This window comes from Melanostigma gelatinosum, assembly GCF_949748355.1.
Source record: "Melanostigma gelatinosum genome assembly, chromosome: 10".
In the NCBI taxonomy this organism is placed as follows: domain Eukaryota; kingdom Metazoa; phylum Chordata; class Actinopteri; order Perciformes; family Zoarcidae; genus Melanostigma; species Melanostigma gelatinosum.
The window spans coordinates 12,912,783-12,934,546 of record NC_136643.1 but is presented as its reverse complement, the minus strand read 5'-3'; the positions used below and the strand labels follow the sequence as shown (position 1 = coordinate 12,934,546).

Below are 21,764 nucleotides of genomic sequence, written 5' to 3'. Positions count from 1 at the left end.
AAAGGGAAAAATATATGGTCCTGGCCAAGGGGACAGCAGAATGTAATATAAATCAAAAACAGCTGCTAAATGCATTTTACAGGACAGGTGGCAACATTAAATGTGTTTGAGGTATGAAGCATTAGTTAAGTGTGAGTAAACACTTAATTCATCATTTATAAAGCATTGTTCCTACATTAACACTCATTAGTATATCATTTATAACAGTTATAAATGTTTTATTGATTAATAAGCTCGTCTATTATGTATTTCATTATTGTGTTTTCATACTTTATAAATGATGGATTCCCCATTTGTAAATGAAGTATTAAATATATTACAAACCAACCAAAAACACAATTTATAAAGTGTTAGTAAATGATTAAGAACTTATTTAGATGTACATTATTCATGCATTTATATATATAATGATTTAGATATGCATTAATGGTTAGGGAAAATGTTAATATATCCTTTATAAACGCATATTGACACTGAAATTCATGATTAATTCAGGTAGTTACAGTCGTTACTTAAGTATTTTGTGTGACCTCATCTAAAGTGAGGACTATATGCCTTACAAAGCATTTATTAATGACAGTGAAAGCCCGTCAGTGCCTCAAAACCCACAAAAGTCTACGGTTATCTTCTCAACAGAAATGGCTAAAAGAACAAACACAAAGTGATCAAGAACATATCAATATTTATTGCAAGATGCAAACAATGTACTCGTAATTACAAACGTCTCAGCCATTCATTCATGTAAAAAACAAAAACAAACAGATTCTCCTTCTGGAGAACATGGCTGGATATAAAACGTTCACATTCACTCCACTCATATGAACAGATAAATGGTCATCTAACATTGTCGTTATCATATAACAGCTAAGTTAGCCAACTGTCACCTGAATTGCTCTATTTACAACGGAGGTGACGCGTTAGCGTGCGCCGCCTCAGGATCTCTAGTTTTATTTATTATTTTGCTGTTTGTTTTCTTTCCGATGTGGCAAATTGGGACTACAATCTTCGTTGTGCGACCCTGTCATACAATTACAACTAAAAACCTTGTAAACCTGTAGATATACACAAACGTCCCTACAGCAGAGCTCCATGGGAGTATCCGTACGTCATTACCTATGACGTTGTGACAAACCCGGAAGTGATACAGGCGCTAACTGGCTTCTACCTCAGGGCGAGCGAGTATAAATGAATCTACATGTGGAAAAGAGTTCTGTGTGTTTCCACAGGCTGGAACAGGACTGACATTTTTTACACGGTAAGGCAATTCTGACAGATAGGAAAACTAACTGCTTTAAGTTCAGTAAAGTGGTTAAATATGAGCAGAGTTGGTTAGCTTGATGCTAATGTGTAACGTTAATGAACTAGCGTCAGATAGGATATCAACAACGTCAATGTAGCTTAGAAGAGTTGGCTAATAGTCAACTTACATTACACCAGATAGCGTTAGTCTCCAAGGTGTTTGTAAAAACTTGAGTGAGCTTGACTACCATATTTTAAATGCAAGTTAAAGGGACAATCCACTCTCGGACATATCTAATGCTAAGAGAGAAGCTGCTACAACCAGGAGAGAAATGAGACAGGTGCTACACTAAACCACAGGTGGATCATTCATTCCAGGTGTACATGTTAGTCACTATTTCAAAAAGAAAAGAAAAGAGTGTATGGTTCACTTAAAAGTACTTTGGGCAAGTTAGAAACAGTTATGGCAATTATGTTCACAATTACTTTTTATGTTTATAATCTAAATATATTTGAAACCCCAAAATATAGAGTTTATAATGACATTTAACAGAGAAAAAAGCGAATTCTCACATTGAAGAATTTGGAAGCGGGGAATGCCTTGTTAAGACATCGTATAATTAAATTGTTGTTGATTAATTGAATTGATTTAGCACAAAATGTATGATATTTTTGCTTTTAAAATTATTAAACACATTTTTTTTTCATTATCAAAATACTTGTGTCACCAATTAATCTTGCTGTTTACCAACTAATCAATGACTAAACTAATCATTTCAGTGAGGTGCACAGCCACACAAGGTATCTACAATGGGCCAACGAAGGAGATCAGCGGCTGTGAATAAGCCTTCAACTCAGAGAGTCTCTGGAGCTCCTGCAGAGGTTGCCGGGGTCCCCAGCAGGAAGCACAACATCTGCATGGTGTCCGACTTCTTCTATCCAAACATGGGAGGAGTAGAGAGTCACATTTACCAGCTATCTCAGTGTTTGATTGAAATGGGACACAAGGTGGTAATTGCCACGCATGCCTATGGCAGGAGGAAGGGCATCAGGCACCTGACCAACGGACTGAAGGTCTACTACCTCCCCCTGCAGGTGATGTACAACCAGTCCACAGCCACCACCTGCTTCCACAGTCTCCCACTGATGCGCTGTGTGTTTGTAAGGGAACGCATCACTGTGGTGCACGCACACAGCTCATTCTCCGCCATGGGCCATGACGCACTGTTCCACGCCAAGACCATGGGCCTTAACACGGTATATGACTTCTTGTGTGCCGGGTCTCAAAATCATTACGCTGCACATAATCTGCTGACATAAACCTAACGCGTGTTATCGTTTACAGGTGTTCACTGACCACTCGCTCTTCGGCTTTGCTGATGTGAGCTCCGTGCTGACCAACAAGCTTCTGACTATAACGCTGTGCGACACCAACCACACTGTGTGCGTGTCCTACACCAGTAAGGAGAACACGGTGCTCCGTGCAGCACTCGACCCGGAGATAGTGTCTGTTATTCCCAACGCTGTTGACCCTACCGACTTCACCCCCGACCCCTCCCAGCGCCGGGGCGACAGGATCACTATTGTTGTGGTTTGCCGTCTTGTGTACCGCAAAGGTACAGAGAAGCTGTCCGTGTTTGACATTTTAGCTTATGAGTTCATATTTCTGCTGGACAACGGGTGCTAAAATTGTAGACCGCAGAATGTCTTGGTGAATAAGACACGGCCCTTTTTTGTTCAAGCCCTCATGTTGGCAAAGTGTTCACAATCTCTTCCTCTTGTTAAGGAATCGATCTTCTTGGTGGAATAATCCCGGAGCTCTGCCTCAAACATCCGGATCTGCACTTTCTAATTGGTGGAGAGGGACCGAAGAGACTCGTGCTGGAGGAAGTGAGAGAGAAATACCAACTACATGACAGGTACAGCTGGAGGAAGTTTTGTACAATAGGGGGGGGGGATCACTTGAACCTCTTTAACAACATGCTCTTTGTAAGAACATAAAATGATACCACTTTACCTGCAATATTGAGTTGAATGTCGGGTATTACTGTTGCAAAAGCGACGTTTTATGAACAGAGAGTTGACTCTGGAAAACATGGGTTTTAATTCATCTTTTTTTTTAACCACTTGCCCAATCGGGCAAGTAAGTTGCTAGATTTAGATGGCATTTTACTTGCCCTGGGCAATCGGGCAATCCTTACTGTTTAGCCCTGGAAGCTGGTATTATTTCTGCCTCACTCCTTTTGAATCACTTCAGGGTCTGTCTGCTTGGGGCATTGGAGCATAAAGATGTTCGTGGAGTTCTGGTGCAGGGTCACATCTTCCTCAACACGTCTCTCACTGAAGCGTTCTGCATGGCCATCGTAGAAGGAGCCAGCTGTGGACTGCAGGTGTGTTGGCATTCGTACAATAGTTTCAGGTTAGGAAATTATCGGAAAGAGTCTTTCAGTTCAAAGATAAATTCATCATTAAAATCACCGTGTATCATTGGATTGATGGGATAATCTTAACGCTCATGGCCATATTAGGTGCAATGTTTCCTATATCTAAGAAATACATGTGGAAGCTGCATTAACTGTGTTTACATTTACTTTCTACAACTCATTTTAACACGGGAGAAGACGCACTGCCTCCCTGTGTCTCTCACTCCCTGTTTCATTAGATGCGGAAACAGTTATTAATATGTCCTAAACGTTCTTCTTACATTCATGTCGCGACACAAAGCGTGGTAAACCACAGATTTCTACAATTTATCAAATGTATAAAATGATTTACTGCTAATGGCTCCAAAAACAGGAACAAAAGAAGCATTTCTGAATTTCAAACCAACCAGCTCTACAGAAACCGCCCTTTCAACCGAATAGAATTGGCTTGACACAGCTGAAGGTTTTTGAAGTGTTCTTGTCACAGATTTCCCGTGGGTGTGTGCACGTAGGTGGCTGCTCAACTCGATCTCAGCACTGCTTAAAATAAGTTTTAAACTCAAAAGGGAAAAAATGGGGCCGTCCGCGGACAGTTTGTGGCACAAAAGCAGCCATAGATAATAGTTGCCATTGTCCAAGATTGACATAGAATTCAGTAAAAATCCATCACAGACTGATGAAGCCAGTAGAAAACGCACAGTGACGCGCTTTTTACTTTGGTGTGTTTGTATAAAGCGTGTACATCTAGTTGTTGTTTAATTTTCCAGGTGGTGAGCACTCGTGTAGGGGGCATTCCCGAGGTGTTGCCTGAGGAGTTGATTACCATGTGTGAGCCGACTGTGCGGGCCTTGTGTGCTGGTCTGGAGATGGTCATCGCCCGGCAGCGCTCGGGGACCGTCCCCTCCCCCGCCTCTGTCCATGCTCGTGTGCAAACCCTCTACACCTGGAAAAACGTTGCTGAGAGGACTGAAAAGGTAGTTTCTCCAACTCCACAACCTGCCGTTTCATTCAACTGCATTCTGTTAGTGCTTTTGCATGTACTTGGGACCTGTTTCAGCTTTTATTCTTTTACAGACCAAAGTGATCTGTGTTCTTCTGCGCATGTAACTCTGCTGATGGTTCACACAGCTGAGGGCTTCCCGCTGAATGATCCGCGGTGACTCTGATCACCGCCTCCTGTGTTCCTCCCCAGGTGTACGACCGCGTGGCCAGAGAGGAGGTGCTTCCCCTGGACAGACGTTTGCGGAGACTGAGGGCCCACTGTGGCCCCGTGGCTGGCTCCATCTTTGCATTCGTGGCCGTTTTAGACTTTCTGTTCCTGCTGCTTCTGCAGTGGTGGGTGCCAGATCGGGTCATGGACGTCGCCGTGGACGGCACCGGCCCTCGCGGACTGTGGTGGCAGCAACCGCGCAGTAAAGTCGGAGCTCGTTCTAAAAGTGCCACGAAGCAAGCGGCAGAATCCAAAATGTCAGCATTGTGATCAGTCCATACCTCTGCTTCACTTCCAGTTGCTAACAGTTATATGTTGTCGCTGTGGTGCCATCTGACATTTGAAACATGGCTGCTGAATGTGCTCATGGTAACCCCGGACATTGTGTACATTTACACATCAAAAGGGACCTCTTGTGAAAGCATTCTGTCAAAGACTTGGAATTAGTTATTTTCATATTTAATCATTAAAATGGAAACCTGTGGCACTCGTTGGAGCTTCAAGAAGCACTTTTTTTGTTTTTGCTATACTCTGTATCAATGGAACTGAACAGAGGGAGTAAAGGGCTGGTTGATTGTATTCACACTGAGAAACAAGATGGCAGTAAACTACTTTCAGTTTGTGCAAAGCTGTATGTAGATGAGAGCAAATTGGTTTATTTGTCTGACTTTAAAATCATGAATACCACCCCATTGAGTAATCATTTGAGATGTTTCATATTTATAAAACCCCAAACCTTCCCAGAGAGTCCACTCTGGAAAATAAACCCTACTTTGTAATGTTTCATCTGTTTTCTGTTTCTGTCTTCTCACTTAGATTGTCTACAGCATTGTAGTAGTTTCGTCTTTTCTAAAGACCACCACATTATGCGTAGACACACAGCTACTTTCTTAGAATGTTATGAAAGAGACTGCTCTGTGGAATGAAGAGTGCCAGACAAAACACCGATTAGCTGTGAAGCAGGAGGTGATAGAGATGGGGTGGCATGGCTTTTAGAGGCCAACATTGGGGATTTGCATTGCGTTGTGATTGGAGGTTGAACATTTATATCATGCATGTGAAAAATAAACTTGCCACATGAGTTCAGGTGGAAAGAGCTAAAACAAAACATATAGGACTTTGTAATGTATTAAAAGCGTGACGGATGCCTACATGTAGAGCGTATGTCTAGTCAATTCTTTGTAAGTAATTATAACACTTCAGTCATGTAGGGGTGAAATACTTTAGGGGTTGTAAATATGTTATAACAGAAGATGGATAGCGCTCCTCTTTCACCCAGACATCTACACTGGAACTTGTCCAAGTCTGTTGTCCCTCTGCTTGTAGCTGTTTGCATGCACTTTTCTGTGCTTAAATCAAGGTGTATAATCAGTACTGGCCCTTCCAAAGAACCATTGTTATGGAGATACTGTAGACTGTATCCATGGTCTGGGACAAGGGTGGGCGGGAGGTGGCAATGTGGGGGAGGTGGCCAAGGACCCAGATAATAGAGGGAGGAAGGCCGACTTGAGGTTTGTTTATCTGCCTGGACAAAGCTTGAGTCCCGGACAGTCTTTGAGGAGTCTTCGGTTGTTTCATTTTCATTATGGCTGCTGTTCAAACAGAGGTTTCCCTGTCCCCACAACCTTGGCAGAGGCCCTTGTACATCTATGGGGGTTTGGCATGCAACTCACTGATGGCTGGTAAGTTTTTTTTCTTTGTCTTTTTTTAGCTCTTTCAGCTCATTTTGGTTGTGTTGTGGGAGAAAAATAAGAGTAACAACTGGATTACTTTTGTTACTTCATGAGAAAATGTACAAACCTTCTAGTCAGTGTGGTTTAGCTTTGCATGTATTTGCATTACGCAAGTTTCCTCATAGTGTTTTGGTTCTTGATTTGAACTTTGCATGTAAATATTGTTCGCTGGGCTCTGCAGTAGCCATTGAAACCCTATGTGTGTGTTGTTCAGTACGTTTGGGGGTTGGGGTTGGGGTGACCCTGAGAAACCAGATAAACATGTATTTAAATGAGGTCATCTTAACACTACAATGAGCAGAGATCAGGTTGACTTGGCCATGAGTGCATCTGTGTGTGTTTTCTGAATGTGGAGACATTCCTGATCTTATTCTCTGTGTCTCAAGACTTCTGGTCAGACAGAACTCCTCTCCATGACGCCGCTTACCAAGGGAGGCTGCTACAGCTGAGAAGCCTCATCGTTCAGGTAAAGTTGGGTTTTCTCCTGATGTGTGTACACGATGCACCGCAGATTCATGGTTGTATCTGACAGTGTTTTCCTCTCTGATCACCCCTGCAGGGCTTCCATGTAGACACGCTCACCATGGACAGAGTCTCTCCTCTCCACGAAGCTTGCCTCGGTGGCCATTATGCTTGTGCCAAGTTCCTGCTAGACAATGGTGCAAATGTAAGAACATTGTATTTTCAGTCTCAAATTCTCAGAAAGAACTGTCAGAGGTTGGGTTGCATTGTGGGTAAAAGAGGTGGCAAGTTTTGACATATTTTCATTTTACATCTCCCCGTAGGTGGAGACAGTATCGACAGATGGCGCCACACCTCTGTTCAACTCTTGCAGCAGCGGCAGTGCTGCTTGTGTCAGGCTCATGTTGCAGCACCGTGCCTCCATCCACACCCTCTACCAGCTGCCATCACCCATCCATGAGGCTGCTAAGAAAGGTGCGTGTGTGTGCAAACATGTCTTAGTGTATAGACATGATTGATCAGTGCCCGGATCAGTCTGATGTTGTTTCTCCCTCAGGTCACAGAGAGTGTCTGGAGGTGCTGCTGTCGTATGGAGCTCACGTCGACATGGAGTTGCCTGTGGTTGGGACGCCGCTGTATTCTGCCTGTATGGCCCGAGCTGCAGATTGTGTCGAGGTGCTGCTACACTCAGGTAATGTAATCTGCAAATTGCCAAAGAGTCAGGAACAATGATAGTTCATATAGAGATGTATAGTTCCCCTAACAGTAAAACGTATAGAGTGAAAAAAACATCTAATCCCCTCAAGATGCCTTGTCTAGTTTTCACTGCAGATTTCTAACACAAATAAGAATTATATTTACAGAGCAACTTTTACATAAGTTCAAAAAAATATCCTAGAGGGTTACAAATACATCGAAGGAACAAGGTAGCACAATACAAGGAAGCAAACATTAGAGAGTCTCTCATTGTCTTCTCTGTATCTATTAGTGCTACGTTTTGTGGGACCAAGCCTCGGCTGTTTAACCATGTGTGTGTCTGTGTGTGTGTCTGTGTGTGTGTGTGTGTGTGTGCACCTGTAGCAGCAGATGTTCGAATCGGGTGTGGGCAGGACAGTCCTTTACATGCTGCAGTTCGAGGAGGAGGAGCCAACGTTGTGGAACTTCTTCTGGACTTTGGGGCTGACGAGTGTTATAGGAACGCAGAGGGAAAGACTCCTCTGGCTCTGTCATCGCCAAACAGCGCAGTGAGAGTTGCACTGCAGAAAAAAGGTATGTTGTGGACATTCATGCGAGTTACATGAACCCATTTTATTCATATTAAGGTATAAAAACAGGACTTAAATCTCTGCCCAGGTCCGTGCTCTCTGTCTCAGCTCTCTCGGCTCTGTATTCGCCGAAGTCTGGGAAAGAGTCGTCTCCACAGAGCCTCTGGCCTCTTCCTCCCTCACAGCATGAAGGACTTTGTCCTCTACCAGTGAGCCATCTCTGCCCTGCTGCCGAGGCTGCTTGTGTGCCACATATGCTGAGCTGTCCTTCACATTTGTGCCTTGTCCCTGACTAACAAGGCAAGTGAAAAAAGACAGAGTTCAGAGAACGGGACTGCAAGTTCCAAGATATTCGTATTGCAGTAACTTTAATGTGTCAGGTTTTGTATTTTTTATACTTTTAATGAAATACTTTCCATTCCAGTCCATGGATTTTACATTCATCCAAAAATGTTTTTAAAAGGGAACTCTGGTAAGTCTGTTTACAGGTGTTGGACAGTGGGCTGCATGTAGAAAAAGTTGTATACATTCTGTGGCTCCGGGAGCTGTGATGTCACTTTTCTCAGTGTCTGTTGAAGACTATAATTAATTAAAATCGTTGGAGTACCTGTTTAGGGCTGATATTGTTATGCAGGATCTCACAAAATAGGTATAAAGTGTAAAATATCCACTTCGAGTAAATACTGTATTTTGTAAAAGTATGTTAAAAAGATGATTGTAATGTCGTATTCTTATTATCTTTGGTGATCTACATGTGAGAAAGCCTGCCTCGCCCTGTTAACATGACTGCCAGTGTTTGTCCACTCACTGCAGTTGCACTGCAGTTTCCCCCTGTTGTTGCTGAAATGAACATAACAGTATTTTACTGTTTTATCCGTAATTGGTTCCTAATTCTACAACTGCTCTGGAGGACACCGTCTGATCGTTACTTGAAGTCAGTACTCTGATTTGTTTGGGCTGTATTTGTTAGCCTTGAATGTTAATATTGTGCTTTATGAACAGGAATGTAGTCATTTACAGTCATGTACCATAATGTGCAGTAATACATGTGCAGTAATTTGAGTACTTGCAAGGGGAGTTTCTTCTATCTTTCTGGATATCACCCCGATAGTCATGCTGCTATAGCTGCACACATGTCTATCCACTGCACTTCCTACTATAAAATTCACTGAACTGAGGATCCTTTCTGCCCGTATTCTTTGACCCGTACACTATTCATATCTGCCAACCCAGACTTGTTACATTTTCTTTAAAGGCCACAGCCTTTATTATACCATCAGTCAAAAGAGTAATCGATGGACTTTAAAGAAGTGGTGTTTGATATTGTTTTTAAAGTTTACGGACTTACAAAATAGGTTTGAATAGGTTTAAATCTGACACATTGAAGGATTAAAGAAGGCAGAGTCAAGCAAGTGCATGTGAAATGTTGAAAAGGGGTGAACTCATGAACTGAGGGGTGGACTGAGTTTTGGAGGTGGTGCTCCTGAAGGGGAAATTATTTCCAGTCTTCAAATGCCGCCCTGAAAGGTCACCTCTACAGAGCCCCGAAAAATCTTGTTTGATCTGATTTAACTTGACGTGTCTTTCACCTAAACGTCAAAGAAAAGCCTCGGCCTTCAGCAGAAGTTCTGAAAGATGGATACATGTTGGGATTCTGTGTGTTTGTTTGTGTGCGTGTGTGTGTGTGTGTGTGTGTGTGTGTGTGTGTGTGTGTGTGTGTGTATGTTGATGGACTTCCTGCTGCTCGCGTCTAAAGTCAGCGGACACACGCTGTACCTGTCACAAAGACGTTCATCTTGTACAAAGCGACCTCTGAAGGTGTTGAAAACAGAGGACACATTAGATTAGACAATATGGATGTTGACATTTTCTTTGAAGCCACGGTTCACAGTGGGTTTATACTGAGGGTGCAGGTTAAATACAAAGAGAAGGTCTAATGCAATACAATTCATAATTCAAAGAATATAATAGCTCACATTTGAGCTCCATTCACTTCACGTGTTGCTCCATGTTTAAAGGTCAGATATGCAGCAGTGTTTCACTCTGCTGAGAGAAAAGCAGCAGAGACACAGATTTTCCACTGTGATTCAAATCAATCCAGATCATTTTTTTATTTATTTTGAACAGCTTAAAGTTCACAATCACAAAACCCTCTCATGAAAATGACGAAGATCAATGGAACATAAATATCAACATATTCATGGTGAAGACGATACAAAACAAGTTTACACCGCAGTTCTGTAAATTGCACATTATTAATATTATTGTCATACATGTGACTATGTTAAACCCTTATGTTTTCATGTTGAAAATGTCCAGAAAAAGACAGATGGTGCTTCACACTGGAGACATGTTTGTTGGTGCATCAGATGGCGCCAATTGGGCTCAAAATAATTTTCTAATATGAATGCTAATTGAGTTTTCCTGTATCAAAGCATCAGAAAACACGGTTGAAAATATGCTTCTCTAAGCACGACTTAAACCAATTCGATTTTCCAGACTTTTCTGTTGCCCAATGTGATTTCAAAGAACAAAATGGCTGCAGAGTTGGTAATCCTCAAAAGTGTTTCCACCCCAACTGTGTTTAACTTCTGAGAAAAACGGCCATCAAAGTAAAATGGCTGCTCGGACTTGATACATGCTTTTATGTGAACTCACCAACAGGAACACATGCACTCTGAAAGCTGCCTGCTATTTCAAGTATTATGTAGATGGACCACGTTGAACCAAATTATGTTTCTCACAACTCTGAATGCAACTGCATCTTCTGTTCTCCCTTCATCTCAAGACGACCTCGTCGCCACCTCCCTCTCTTCATTATTGTCACCCTCCATGTCTTCCATTTGAAAAGAAACAGAAAAGTCTTTGTTCAATTTGCATTTCTGTTTTTTTAAATGGTCAAAAATGAAATGAGTTCTATATTCATAAGATGACCTTTGCTTCCACAATTCATATCTTCCCTTGGCATTCATCCTCTTTTTTATCTCTTGAATAAAAACGTATTTCAATTTAAAATGTGACACAAACTCGACTCAGATAACCGCTTTAATCATCTTTGAAGTTATTAAAGTGAACACGGCTGATACCTGTTACCTGTGATACATCTGAATATTTCATGTGTTTGGTGGTTTTAAATGGAGTGATGAATCATGTTTTATTCTATGAGATTTTTGTGTGTTTTGGTTGTGTGTAATGTACTTAAAGTATCAAAGTAAAAGTACCAAAAGTAAAAGTACTGAATATTAATGGATAATTTGACCTCTGAGACCATGGGCGTCATAGTAGCCTACTAATAATCGGCGGTTTAATCTTTATCAATGTGTTATATTTCAATCTTAAAATGAACTACAGCTGTCAGATAAATGTAGTAGATAAAAAGTACAACATTTCCATATGGAGTGCAATTATAAAGTGGTAGAAGAGGAAAATACTGGATTAAATGTATCCTCAAGTACAGTACTTCAGTGAATGTACTTAAATGCTTACGAGTTAAAGGGCTACAACTAAACAATTATACATAAAAATATTAAGTGTGTATTTGTTTAACAAACATGGTATTTAATGTTCATAAAAATGAACATTAACGACCATTTGTAACTTTTCCTTCAGCACCATGGACAGCAGCGAGCTGTCCTTGACTTCTGGCGCCACCTGGTGGTCAAGATGCTGAACAGAAAGCCGAGTGAATAAGAATGAGTTGATAGTTTAGTTTTCTGGAGAAATTGGTTGCACTTGTAGGGACACAGGCAGCCCGAAATACATGCGCCATGTTTAGAGGCTACTGTTTACCACAGGGCTGTATTCTGGATTTTAGAAATACTGATGTAATGAGGTCAGTGAAACCCTCCCCACACTAACTCGGTGGCTCTGGGGATGGCAGTATCAAGATATCTCAACTACCACGACATGGATGACAGGACATTTTGTTCAGACATTCATGGTCCCCAGTAGATGAATCCTATGACTTTTGTGATCACCTGATTTTGGTGATCTTCTCGCACTACCATAAGATTATAAAACTAAAATATCTCATCAAATATTGGATGGATTGGCGTGATATTTTAGGTCCTCTTCACTGAGGAGTTTAAAACAGGCTCCTGCTCTGTGATGAAAGTCTACAATCTGTTTGGAGGCCTGTCGGGGACTGTTTGTTTCCTGGTCCGTCTCCTGCAGTCGTCTCCTGGAGCCGGACCGGCCGGAGTCATCTGTTTCGTGTCTTTGTGTGAATGGAGCCCGGATTACTCTGTTCACTGACCTGAACAGACAACGCTCCCTCACTCAGATATCCTTCAAGAGCTGGATTGAAGAAGAAGCACACATAAATAACTGGGGTTGAACTGTGATCAGAGGGGGAGAAGTCAAACTGTGGTGGAACTGTATGGGGCTCTTTGAATTGTTCAATATGTGTAATTTGTTATGACTTTTGCCTTAAAAACTAATTGCTATCATTTGGATATGATGACATCTCTCAGAGTAAAAAAAAAAGGATTGACCATGGAAACTCAAAATGCTTTGGTCAGAGTTTTGGATATCATCCCCAGATGTTTTTGTTCATCATTCCCAGATGAACAAAAACGTTTTTTTGTTTTCAATGGAACATCATCATATTTAACTGCATTCAAAGTCTCACAAAATGACAATACATCATGTGATTTATATAAAAAGCATTATCTTTAAAACGTAAATTAGTACATCTCTGACAATAAACTTACATTACTCTATTTCATTGTGATTTATATGTTTTATTAATTTTTTTGTACAGTCTAATTGCATTTTGACACAGCAGAGAAAGAAGAAAACATCATCTTATCAATGAAATCTCACATATACAGCACATCTTATCTTGGATTTAAAAAAATATATAAAATACAGTATATCTACCAGAATTCATGTATCTAGGTAAGAGAAAATAGAACTACACTAATAGTTTACAATATAATACAACTATAGAGTGCAACATTGTTTTGCTGACCAAAACATAAAAGCAGCACAAGAACATGCAGCATATGAAGCAAATGTGGTAACAAAACACCACAGAATAAACAATCTATGTAAGCTATGATTCAAAGTATAATATCAAAAATGAAATAAAACCCCCACCTCATTACATAATACATATCAATAGTTGATCAAAACAACTCAAATATGAGACATGTTTAATAAAAGGTTCAAAGGGTATAACTATGTTTAGAAAATCAAATCTCTCGAATAATTCCTGAGATAAATGATTTGTATGTACAGATTATTACTTATTACATATAAACTCACCAGAGTGATATTAAATATGCCTGCTGATACTATATGACCAATATAATCAGTAAGCGTATAAATTAACAATTGTCTGGTGAATATATTCATTTCTGCTCTTCCTCTTTTTTATTATTTGTTCTCTTCTATCAAGATAAAAAATCAAGTTGTTGTAAATCGGATTAGGAAATGACTTACACTGTACTTGAAGTATATGTGTCACTGTTGGATATATGATACGTTTGGGAATCGAACTACCGACGCTGTAAATACAGGACGACCGCTCTCATCTCTCGCCCAACTTCTATGATGAGTAGAGGCTACTATGACGCCCATGGTCTCAAAAAACTCTTAACGACACCACTGTCTGCAGGGGGTCTCTTCTCACTGACAGGCGCTTCTCGCGAGCACACAGCGCACTCCGGACACCGCAGCGCCTCTTGCGCCCCCCATAGACTATCACTGGGACAACACTTTGCCGTGAAAACATCTCGCCTGCCTTAAAAATCGCAAATGAGCTGCGGCGGCAGCTGGAGCCCGAAGCAACGCCGTCCCTTCCGGCGGGCGAAGACGCATTCCCCAAATGGCGGAGTGAGTGAGGATGCGACTCCCCAGTTCCATCTTTGTGTCGGTGTCTCTGTTCACGGCCGAGACCACGGCGGCGCTCTACCTCAGCTCAACGTACCGCTCTGCCGGAGACCAAATCTGGCAGGGGCTCACGCTCCTCTTCACGCTCGTACCGTCCGTGCTCGTGCAGCTGACTCTCACCTTCATCCACCGGGACCTGAGCAGGGACAGACCGCTCGTCCTGCTGCTGCACATCCTGCAGCTCGGACCCATAGTCAGGTCAGTGCTGGCTCGTTTACCTCCCACCGAAGGTTGGCCATCATGAAGAAGCCCTGGATTCCAGTGGTGCTCTCTAATCACCATGTCACGCGATAAACGCCTGTATGTGTCGCGTCCACGGGGAGGTTTGCACTTAAGCTGCTTATGGGTGGTTTGATGAATGCATTGCGCACATGCTGTTGTTTTCATTGTCTCCAGCTGGCTGCAGTAAATGTGCTATTGAGTTCACATATGAACAGCTGATCAATATGCTTATCGATATGTTCCATACCCTTGTCTATGGGCTCCTTTCACTAAGAGCTCCTGTTTTACTGGTTGATGACGTTCAGCTCGCTCTGATTTATTCATCACCGCTCTGTCTGACGGGACATTAAATCACATGAAGAAGAAGAAGCTGACATACATGTTACACAATGATGGAGGAGCCTTTAAACACATAGGTCATAACAGGCCTGCTCAGTGTAAGCCCTGACCCGGAGGGACCATCTGCCTGATCCTGCATGTAGAGAAACCTCCCTGCTGTCAAGACATGCCGCGCGACAATGTTGTCAAATATGCAAACAGCAGGAGAAACGACTGCGAAAACCCATTCATCTCCTAACAGAGAAAGTAGAGCTCAATCGATCAGCATGTCCATTTTGGTAATCGAATAAACATTTGATTATTTTAGCTTCTTAAATGTGAGGATTTGCTGCTTTTCTTTGTTTTCTATGAAAGTAAACTGAACCTCTTCGAGTTTGGGGCTGTTAGACAAAAAGAGATGTAAAAGCTTCATCTTGGACAGATTAAAAAAAATAGTTCGCTGCATGGAAACACATTTTTGCCATTTGAGTGTTTGCACATGGCACCACAACCTAACGGTTACATAAACATTATAAAACACAGTGTAAAATAAAAAGTAAAAAATATATACCAAAAATATCTTAATTCAGTGTGCAGACAGCTTTTTCCTTTCTAAAATAAACCTGTTTGTAAGCCATTGCTGAAATATAAAACAGACACTGTTTTAGGTCCATAAAAAAAGAAACTCCATTTCTCATTTGAACCTTTTAATGCACTGAGTAGACTCCTTGGATGCTGTCACTATCAATGCATCGTTCTAATAGATGTTTAGTTGCTTTTTAAGCAAAACATCTTAAAATCCCTTACTTCAAGATTCTCAAATGTTAATGTTTTGTGGACAAAACAGCCTGTTTTAATGTATCAAATTGAGCTTTAGCAAATTATTTCTATTTTGGGACATTTTATAGATTAAAATGGTAGATTCTTATGTACTACAGTTAAATTAAACGATTCATCAATCAACAGAAAACAAACATTTCTTTGCTCATTGATTATTTAAGGTAATTACTCATTACTTTCAGCTCTTCACATGTAAAGTGTGCTGCTATTATCTTCTTTAGATCAATATAAATTGAGTATTTTGATTGTTGCTCGGACAAAAAAGCAATTGAATAATTGAAAAACAACAGTTCTGGTTTGTCAGCACTGAGTAAGCCTTCAGCTTGAGCACATAAACTTAGCCACTGACAGAGAGGAGAAGGTTATATTTATGACGACCCAGAAACATCCATATTTTATGTTTATCTCTGTTCGACCAGTTGAACAGACGCCTCTCCAACATGTTGACTCCCCTGCCGTGGCCCCTGTGAATGTGAGTGTGTTCGGATGATTACTGTTCAGACTTTTACATCTTTCCTCAGTGAAGAGCGCATCTAAGAATAGCACACAGCGGCTGCCGGCTCCTTATCTCTGACAACACAACCAGGGAGGGAAATGTCCGTCTCTACTCGCTGCACTTCCTCAACAAACAACACTTCTCATATCATAAGCTAATTATTTTGTATCATACCAGCAGTGACACTGCTGTCAGGGTTGAAAACACTCAACTGATGGTTTTATTTCCTTCATTCCAGCTTCTTATCTTAAAAACCTTATTAATTACTCGTATGTGTATATATTGTGTGATCATTTCTACTTTCACAACTCTAAACATAGAGCAGGAAGTACACAGTGGGGTTTTTAGGGCTTTTTAGGTGAAAACAGCTGCCTGCTGCTGTTGAAAACAACAGAGTTGTTCAACATTCAGTAAAATATGCAATCAGGACATTGCCATTTGTGCTGTCACCGATTTCTGATAATGTTACTTAATAAACAATATGTGTAACAACAACAGTTACATTATGATGCGTTCAGGCTCTGTTCAGGGAGTATTGGGCGAAGGTAAATTATAACGTTATCATGATGTGTTCGCATGTAATCTCGAAAATGTAGTGTTGGTGAGACACTTGAGTAAATCCAGTTGTTTGAAGGAGAAGTTTTCACAGCAACATAAACTGATATTAGAGATGTATTATGACCTGTTTACACTACCTCGAAGCAGCTTATAATACATATCCACATCCAACCACATCCACAATAACAGAGAGCTCAATGCTTGTGTAACACCAAAAGACATTGATGATGATTATTACATGTTAAAATCATCTCTGGCCTGACTGAGCAAGTGTTGAAACAAAGGGGTTTTATGGGCCTTGTATTGTAGCCTTGTTAGTGTTGAAATGTATCACAGTTGAAAGGCGCTGGGAGTTGAAATGATGAGTAGATTGAGAGAAAAACTATTTGCAACAGTTTTGCGAGCCAATTATAAGTTTAAATCGTTTATTTAGTACAAATGTAATTTGTCTCATGATGCAGATGTGAGTATTTTTGGACTGTTGTGCTCCGGGAAATTTAATAGATTCATTCATTCATGAATTCATTTTTGAAAATCATTCAAATTTGCCTTATACTTGCAGCCCTCGATAGTTTAAAATGTTCAAAAGTAAAACCAGTTCTATAGAATAAGGATAACCCTAACAAGGAGAAGAAGACTCGCGAGAACACATGATTGATTAAGAATAGCCAAAGAAAGGCTGGAAATAAATAAGCAATAAAAAGCACAACCCTGCCCAGTAAACCACCAATCGTCCTTTCCTTAAAAAGCCGCCCTCTTTAGAGTTGGTAAGGCATCCTCCCCAGAAGCCATTAAAGGGAACCACATTTTCATCAGAACCAACCTGATTCTTTCAAGCTGGATGATTGATGACAAATCATTTGGTTGAAGCTGCACTGAAGCTATTTCAGATGTTTTCTTTTCAAATGTTAATAATGTGAACACTCAGTGAGGTCAGTAGCTCTGGTATACTGAAAAATGATCAGCAGGGGGATCAGAATCCAATCTGAGTATGAACAGAACCTTCAGCAAAATTGCATTCATCACACTGTGCTGAAATGTCATGAAACATATTGAATAAGTGTGAATCTGAGCTACTATTGCATGTGTGCTATTGTGTTATGTCCCTCTGGATGAATTAGAGTTATTTTGGTGACAGCCTCAGCTCTACCTTGTGTTTAGTTTAGTGCTAAGTGTAGCTAATAGCTAATGTTAGCATGCCAACATGCTACACTAAGGTAACATTATACCTGTTAACATCAGCAAGTTAGCATTGTGGAGGGAGCATGTTAGCATTCAGCTCAAAGCACTACTGAGACTAGAGTATTGTTTCTTTCACTTTGTCTGGTTTTGTATGTTTTGATTTGCTGTGTTAATGTGAATTTGCGTCACATTATTATTTTTTTTTAAATTCAATATATTTTGGATTTTTAACATCTATTTATCAACTTTTCCCTCCTAATTTAAATTAGATGTAACTAGTGCCTGCTATTTTTATGCTGCTATGCTCTTCATGGTCTTCTGCTGTCGTTGATCCTGCAGGTGTCTGGAGGCCTTCTGCATCTATGGCAGTGTGGGCCGTGTGGAGGAGCCGTATGTCAGCATCACCAGGAAGAAGCAGATGCCTCGCGGGGGTCAGTCTGAGGCGGTGGAGCGGCAGGTGGGGCAGGCGGAGGGGAAACTGTTCACACACCGAGCAGCCTTCGCCCGCACCTCTGTCATTCAGGCCTTCCTGGGATCTGCCCCCCAGCTCACCCTGCAGCTCTACATCTGCGTCCTGCAGCAGGGGGTCTCCATCGGACGAGGTGAGGAGGAGGAGGAGGAGGAGGAGGAGGAGGGGGTACATGCACTTTAAGTGTGTTCCACTCTTTGATTTATGTGGTCACGTGTCCCCTTAATCCCTCCTCGCCGGTCAACAGCTCCACCGTGATGTGGGCCGATCAGCAAAGTGCCATATTGGATATAAGAGGATGGTGTTTTCATGAGTCAAAGTGGTGTTATGCAACCTCCTCTCTGATACAGAGGAGGGGAAATAGTGATTCTCTCTGCCAGTATGGTGCAGATCTGGCTGTCCAACTCCTTGTGGGAGCCAGTATTTCTATTCCTCAGAGAGATTTATTAAAGGTTCACACAAAGTCAAACTAGGACATCTGGTCTTCGAGTTAGGACAACATAAAATATGTTATTAATACATACATCTTATTTCCTCTGCTCCCGACCGTCTGACACTTCTATTTCACGCTTACCGATTTAACAGCCTGACTTTGGTGAATGGGAGCTTCAGGGTCTTCTAAAGGAGTGGTTCACAAATTCCCAAATGTACATTGAAACAGGTTTTCCTCGCTGTAATCATCCATCCTCTTCATACTGGCAATTAAAAGATCCATTCATGTGTTTTCAGTGTCAGTGATGGGGGACAAAATCCACTGTCTTGCTCTGGACAAAAAGTCCAAAGTTTATCTAAAGTCTTTTTAGTACCAAATCCCATCTTTTATTGTTATTGTTGTTGCTATGCTCTTCACAGAGAAACCTAGAAAGAGGTGATTTTGTCCTAAAAAGACGGATCGATTTCATAACCCAAGACGAAGCCCTTATATTAACTTCAGGTAATCTTTGGAATGTATTTATTTTAGATTTCGTCCCCCATCACTCACTCTGGAAGCAAAAACAGGAGGAAAGATTACAGCAAGCAAAAGCTGCTTGAATATTATTCATACATCTTGTCGAGATGAGCTGAGAAAACTAGTTGAAAGTGCTGATGTGGGGCTTTCATTATGTCTGGAGACCATAACATGGACACCACACTACTCCAATATAGAAATATGTATGTATAATAAGAGAAACAATATTTTACGTGTCATTTTTCCATGGATTATGGGTTCCTGATAGCTTTATACTTTGTTAGATTGACGATATGAGAAGTCAGAATATTTTCAGCAAAAAACCTGCATGATATTTATTGTTTTAAAGCTGCTAAACAAACACAAAATGATAATTTTTCAATGAACCAAAATCAACCTGGACTCCAGAGAATATACTTGCTGGTGTCCTCATATATCTGTCTCTCCTTTTCAATGTCAGGCACGCTGATGGTGATCTCCCTCCTGTCCATTGTGTATGGAGCGCTGCGCTGCAACATCCTGGCCATTAAGATCAAATATGATGACTATGAAGTGGACGTCCGCCCCATGGCTTATCTGTGCATATTCCTATGGAGGAGCTTCGAGATCGCCACTCGCGTGGTGGTTCTGGTTCTGTTCAGCTCTGTGCTGCAGCTCTGGGTCCTGCCTGTGGTTCTGCTCAACTTCCTGGTTTTCTTCCTCTACCCGTGGATCCTGTTCTGGCAGAGCCACTCCCCGTTCCCTGAGAATATCGAGAAAACTTTGACCAGGGTGGGAACCACCATCGTGCTTTGCCTGCTCACCTTCCTCTACGCGGGCATCAACATGTTCTGCTGGTCAGCTGTGCAGGTGAAACTCAACGACCCGGACCTCATCAATAAGTCCCAGAACTGGTATCGCATGGCCGTGTACTACATGTTTCGTTTCGTGGAGAACGCCTCGCTGCTTCTGCTGTGGTACATCAATAAAACTGACTTCTACAAGTTCTTCTGTGCCCCGCTGCTGGTGCTGCAGCTGCTGGTCGCCTACGCATTCGCCATCTTCTTCATGCTGGTCTTCTACCAGTTCTGTCATCCGTGTCGGAGGCTCTTCTCCTCCAGCATGACCCGGGGCTTCTGGAACTGCTCCTCTCTCCTCTGTCTCATGTGCAATTCTGCTTCCCCACCGAACAGGCCGATGGGAAAGTCGCCCAGACCCGCCGCAAGCACAGAGTCGGCCAATGACGGAGCCCACGACACAGCCAGCGACACCACGGACGACATGCCGAATGAAACGTCGTATGACATGCTCAGTGATACAATCTATGAAAATGCTGTCGAAACAGGCAATAATATAAGTGGTGGAATCAACGGTGACATTAACCACAGCGCACACTGCAACGCTCAAAGCATCACAACTGTTTGACGTGCCATCCAGAGGAGCGGCCGATAGTCATCACACCCTCGAAGTGCCACATGAATCACTCCGCCAGTTGAGTTCACACTTTGAATCCTCGACATATATCCATCTCTACTCTGTTTTCCACCACTGTCCATATATCCTACATGAAGCACATGTGTCCTTAACTGGAGAGGTACACTGAACATTAGTTGGAAGCAGAGAGTGGTGCTCACCCGTCTCATCAGCCAAAAATCCAAACCAGCCTTTATTAGGCCTATAAATAAAACCATTACTTCTATAGTAGTTTTTAGTGTGTCCACCTATATGCTGCATGACTGATCACACGGCGCCATGCATTTGAATTGATTGTATTTAGTATCTCTGTTTGGCATGGAGGTGTGCATGTGTGGAGCCTCAGATGAACTTCTGCAGGATGGCGGAGCTTTTTTGTACGGGGTTGTTTTGTTTTTTCTGAAACTCCCTGTAGTTTTATGGCTGCAAGCAATCAGCTTTTTTTTACTCCTTGATAAGAGCTTTATCGTTAATACTCGCTGCTTCTGTGATGTATTTGTGCTTGACGACGAGATGTGAATCTCCACACATTATTTACAGAGCCAGTTTCGATCACCAAACGCAATTCACTGTAAAGCACGGACTCCTCCAGGCGTAATGTTTTTGCACGTTTACAAAAAAGGATTTAAGTGGCTTTGTTTTAACAGTTGAGCAGCAACAGTCGCAGTGACGTGAAATGCTTTTAGATGTATTTGCATTTTTTCTAATTCCTGCTTGTTATGTCTGCCGGCTCTTAATCTGTGTGTCTCATTAGTTAGAATATTTACACAAAGTGCACACTGAAATTTATTATATCTAACTGAAAATGTTTGGAATTGCATCAAGTATTTCAGCTTTTTTTTAACCCTTAATGTATAATTGTGTATGAGAGAGAGAATGTCAGTGTTTGTTTTTGCCACGACTCCTTTCTGCAATGTATCTGCAGAGGGACGACAGCCTCGGGCATCAAATGAATGCTCCGGTTTTTGTACAAATAAGATGCCAAAAAAAAAGAAATCTATTGAACATTTGCAAACAGAGCAAAATAAAAAAGGCCTAAAATCCTACTGAA

At 41.6% G+C, this 21,764-nt stretch overlaps 3 protein-coding genes across 4 annotated transcripts; all 3 read left to right on the top strand.

The window, feature by feature from the left end:
• The first annotated feature begins 1,014 nt into the window (after nt 1–1,014).
• Nucleotides 1,015–5,770, top strand: piga (phosphatidylinositol glycan anchor biosynthesis, class A). Of its 2 annotated transcripts, XM_079276535.1 has the most exons (8): nt 1,015–1,255; nt 2,020–2,160; nt 2,335–2,496; nt 2,585–2,855; nt 3,026–3,158; nt 3,497–3,629; nt 4,430–4,636; nt 4,855–5,770. In XM_079276535.1, the coding sequence occupies exons 2-8, from the start codon at nt 2,050–2,052 to the stop codon at nt 5,140–5,142; spliced, it is 1,305 nt and encodes a 434-aa protein (XP_079132661.1). In that variant the 5' UTR covers nt 1,015–1,255; nt 2,020–2,049; the 3' UTR covers nt 5,143–5,770. The 2 variants fall into 2 exon arrangements, with proteins under 2 accessions (XP_079132661.1, XP_079132660.1); XM_079276534.1 differs by having other exon boundaries at nt 2,020–2,496; nt 4,855–5,769.
• A 687-nt stretch (nt 5,771–6,457) lies between these two features.
• Nucleotides 6,458–8,545, top strand: asb11 (ankyrin repeat and SOCS box containing 11; the record flags this gene model as incomplete). The annotated part of the gene is made up of 7 exons (XM_079277681.1): nt 6,458–6,554; nt 6,992–7,071; nt 7,165–7,272; nt 7,391–7,541; nt 7,624–7,758; nt 8,148–8,336; nt 8,421–8,545. The coding sequence occupies 7 exons, from the start codon at nt 6,458–6,460 to the stop codon at nt 8,543–8,545; spliced, it is 885 nt and encodes a 294-aa protein (XP_079133807.1).
• Nucleotides 8,546–13,978: 5,433 nt separating this feature from the next.
• Nucleotides 13,979–21,751, top strand: xk (X-linked Kx blood group (McLeod syndrome)). Its single transcript, XM_079277492.1, has 3 exons — nt 13,979–14,425; nt 18,183–18,445; nt 19,722–21,751. The coding sequence occupies exons 1-3, from the start codon at nt 14,181–14,183 to the stop codon at nt 20,663–20,665; spliced, it is 1,452 nt and encodes a 483-aa protein (XP_079133618.1). The 5' UTR covers nt 13,979–14,180; the 3' UTR covers nt 20,666–21,751.
• Nucleotides 21,752–21,764: the final 13 nt, after the last annotated feature.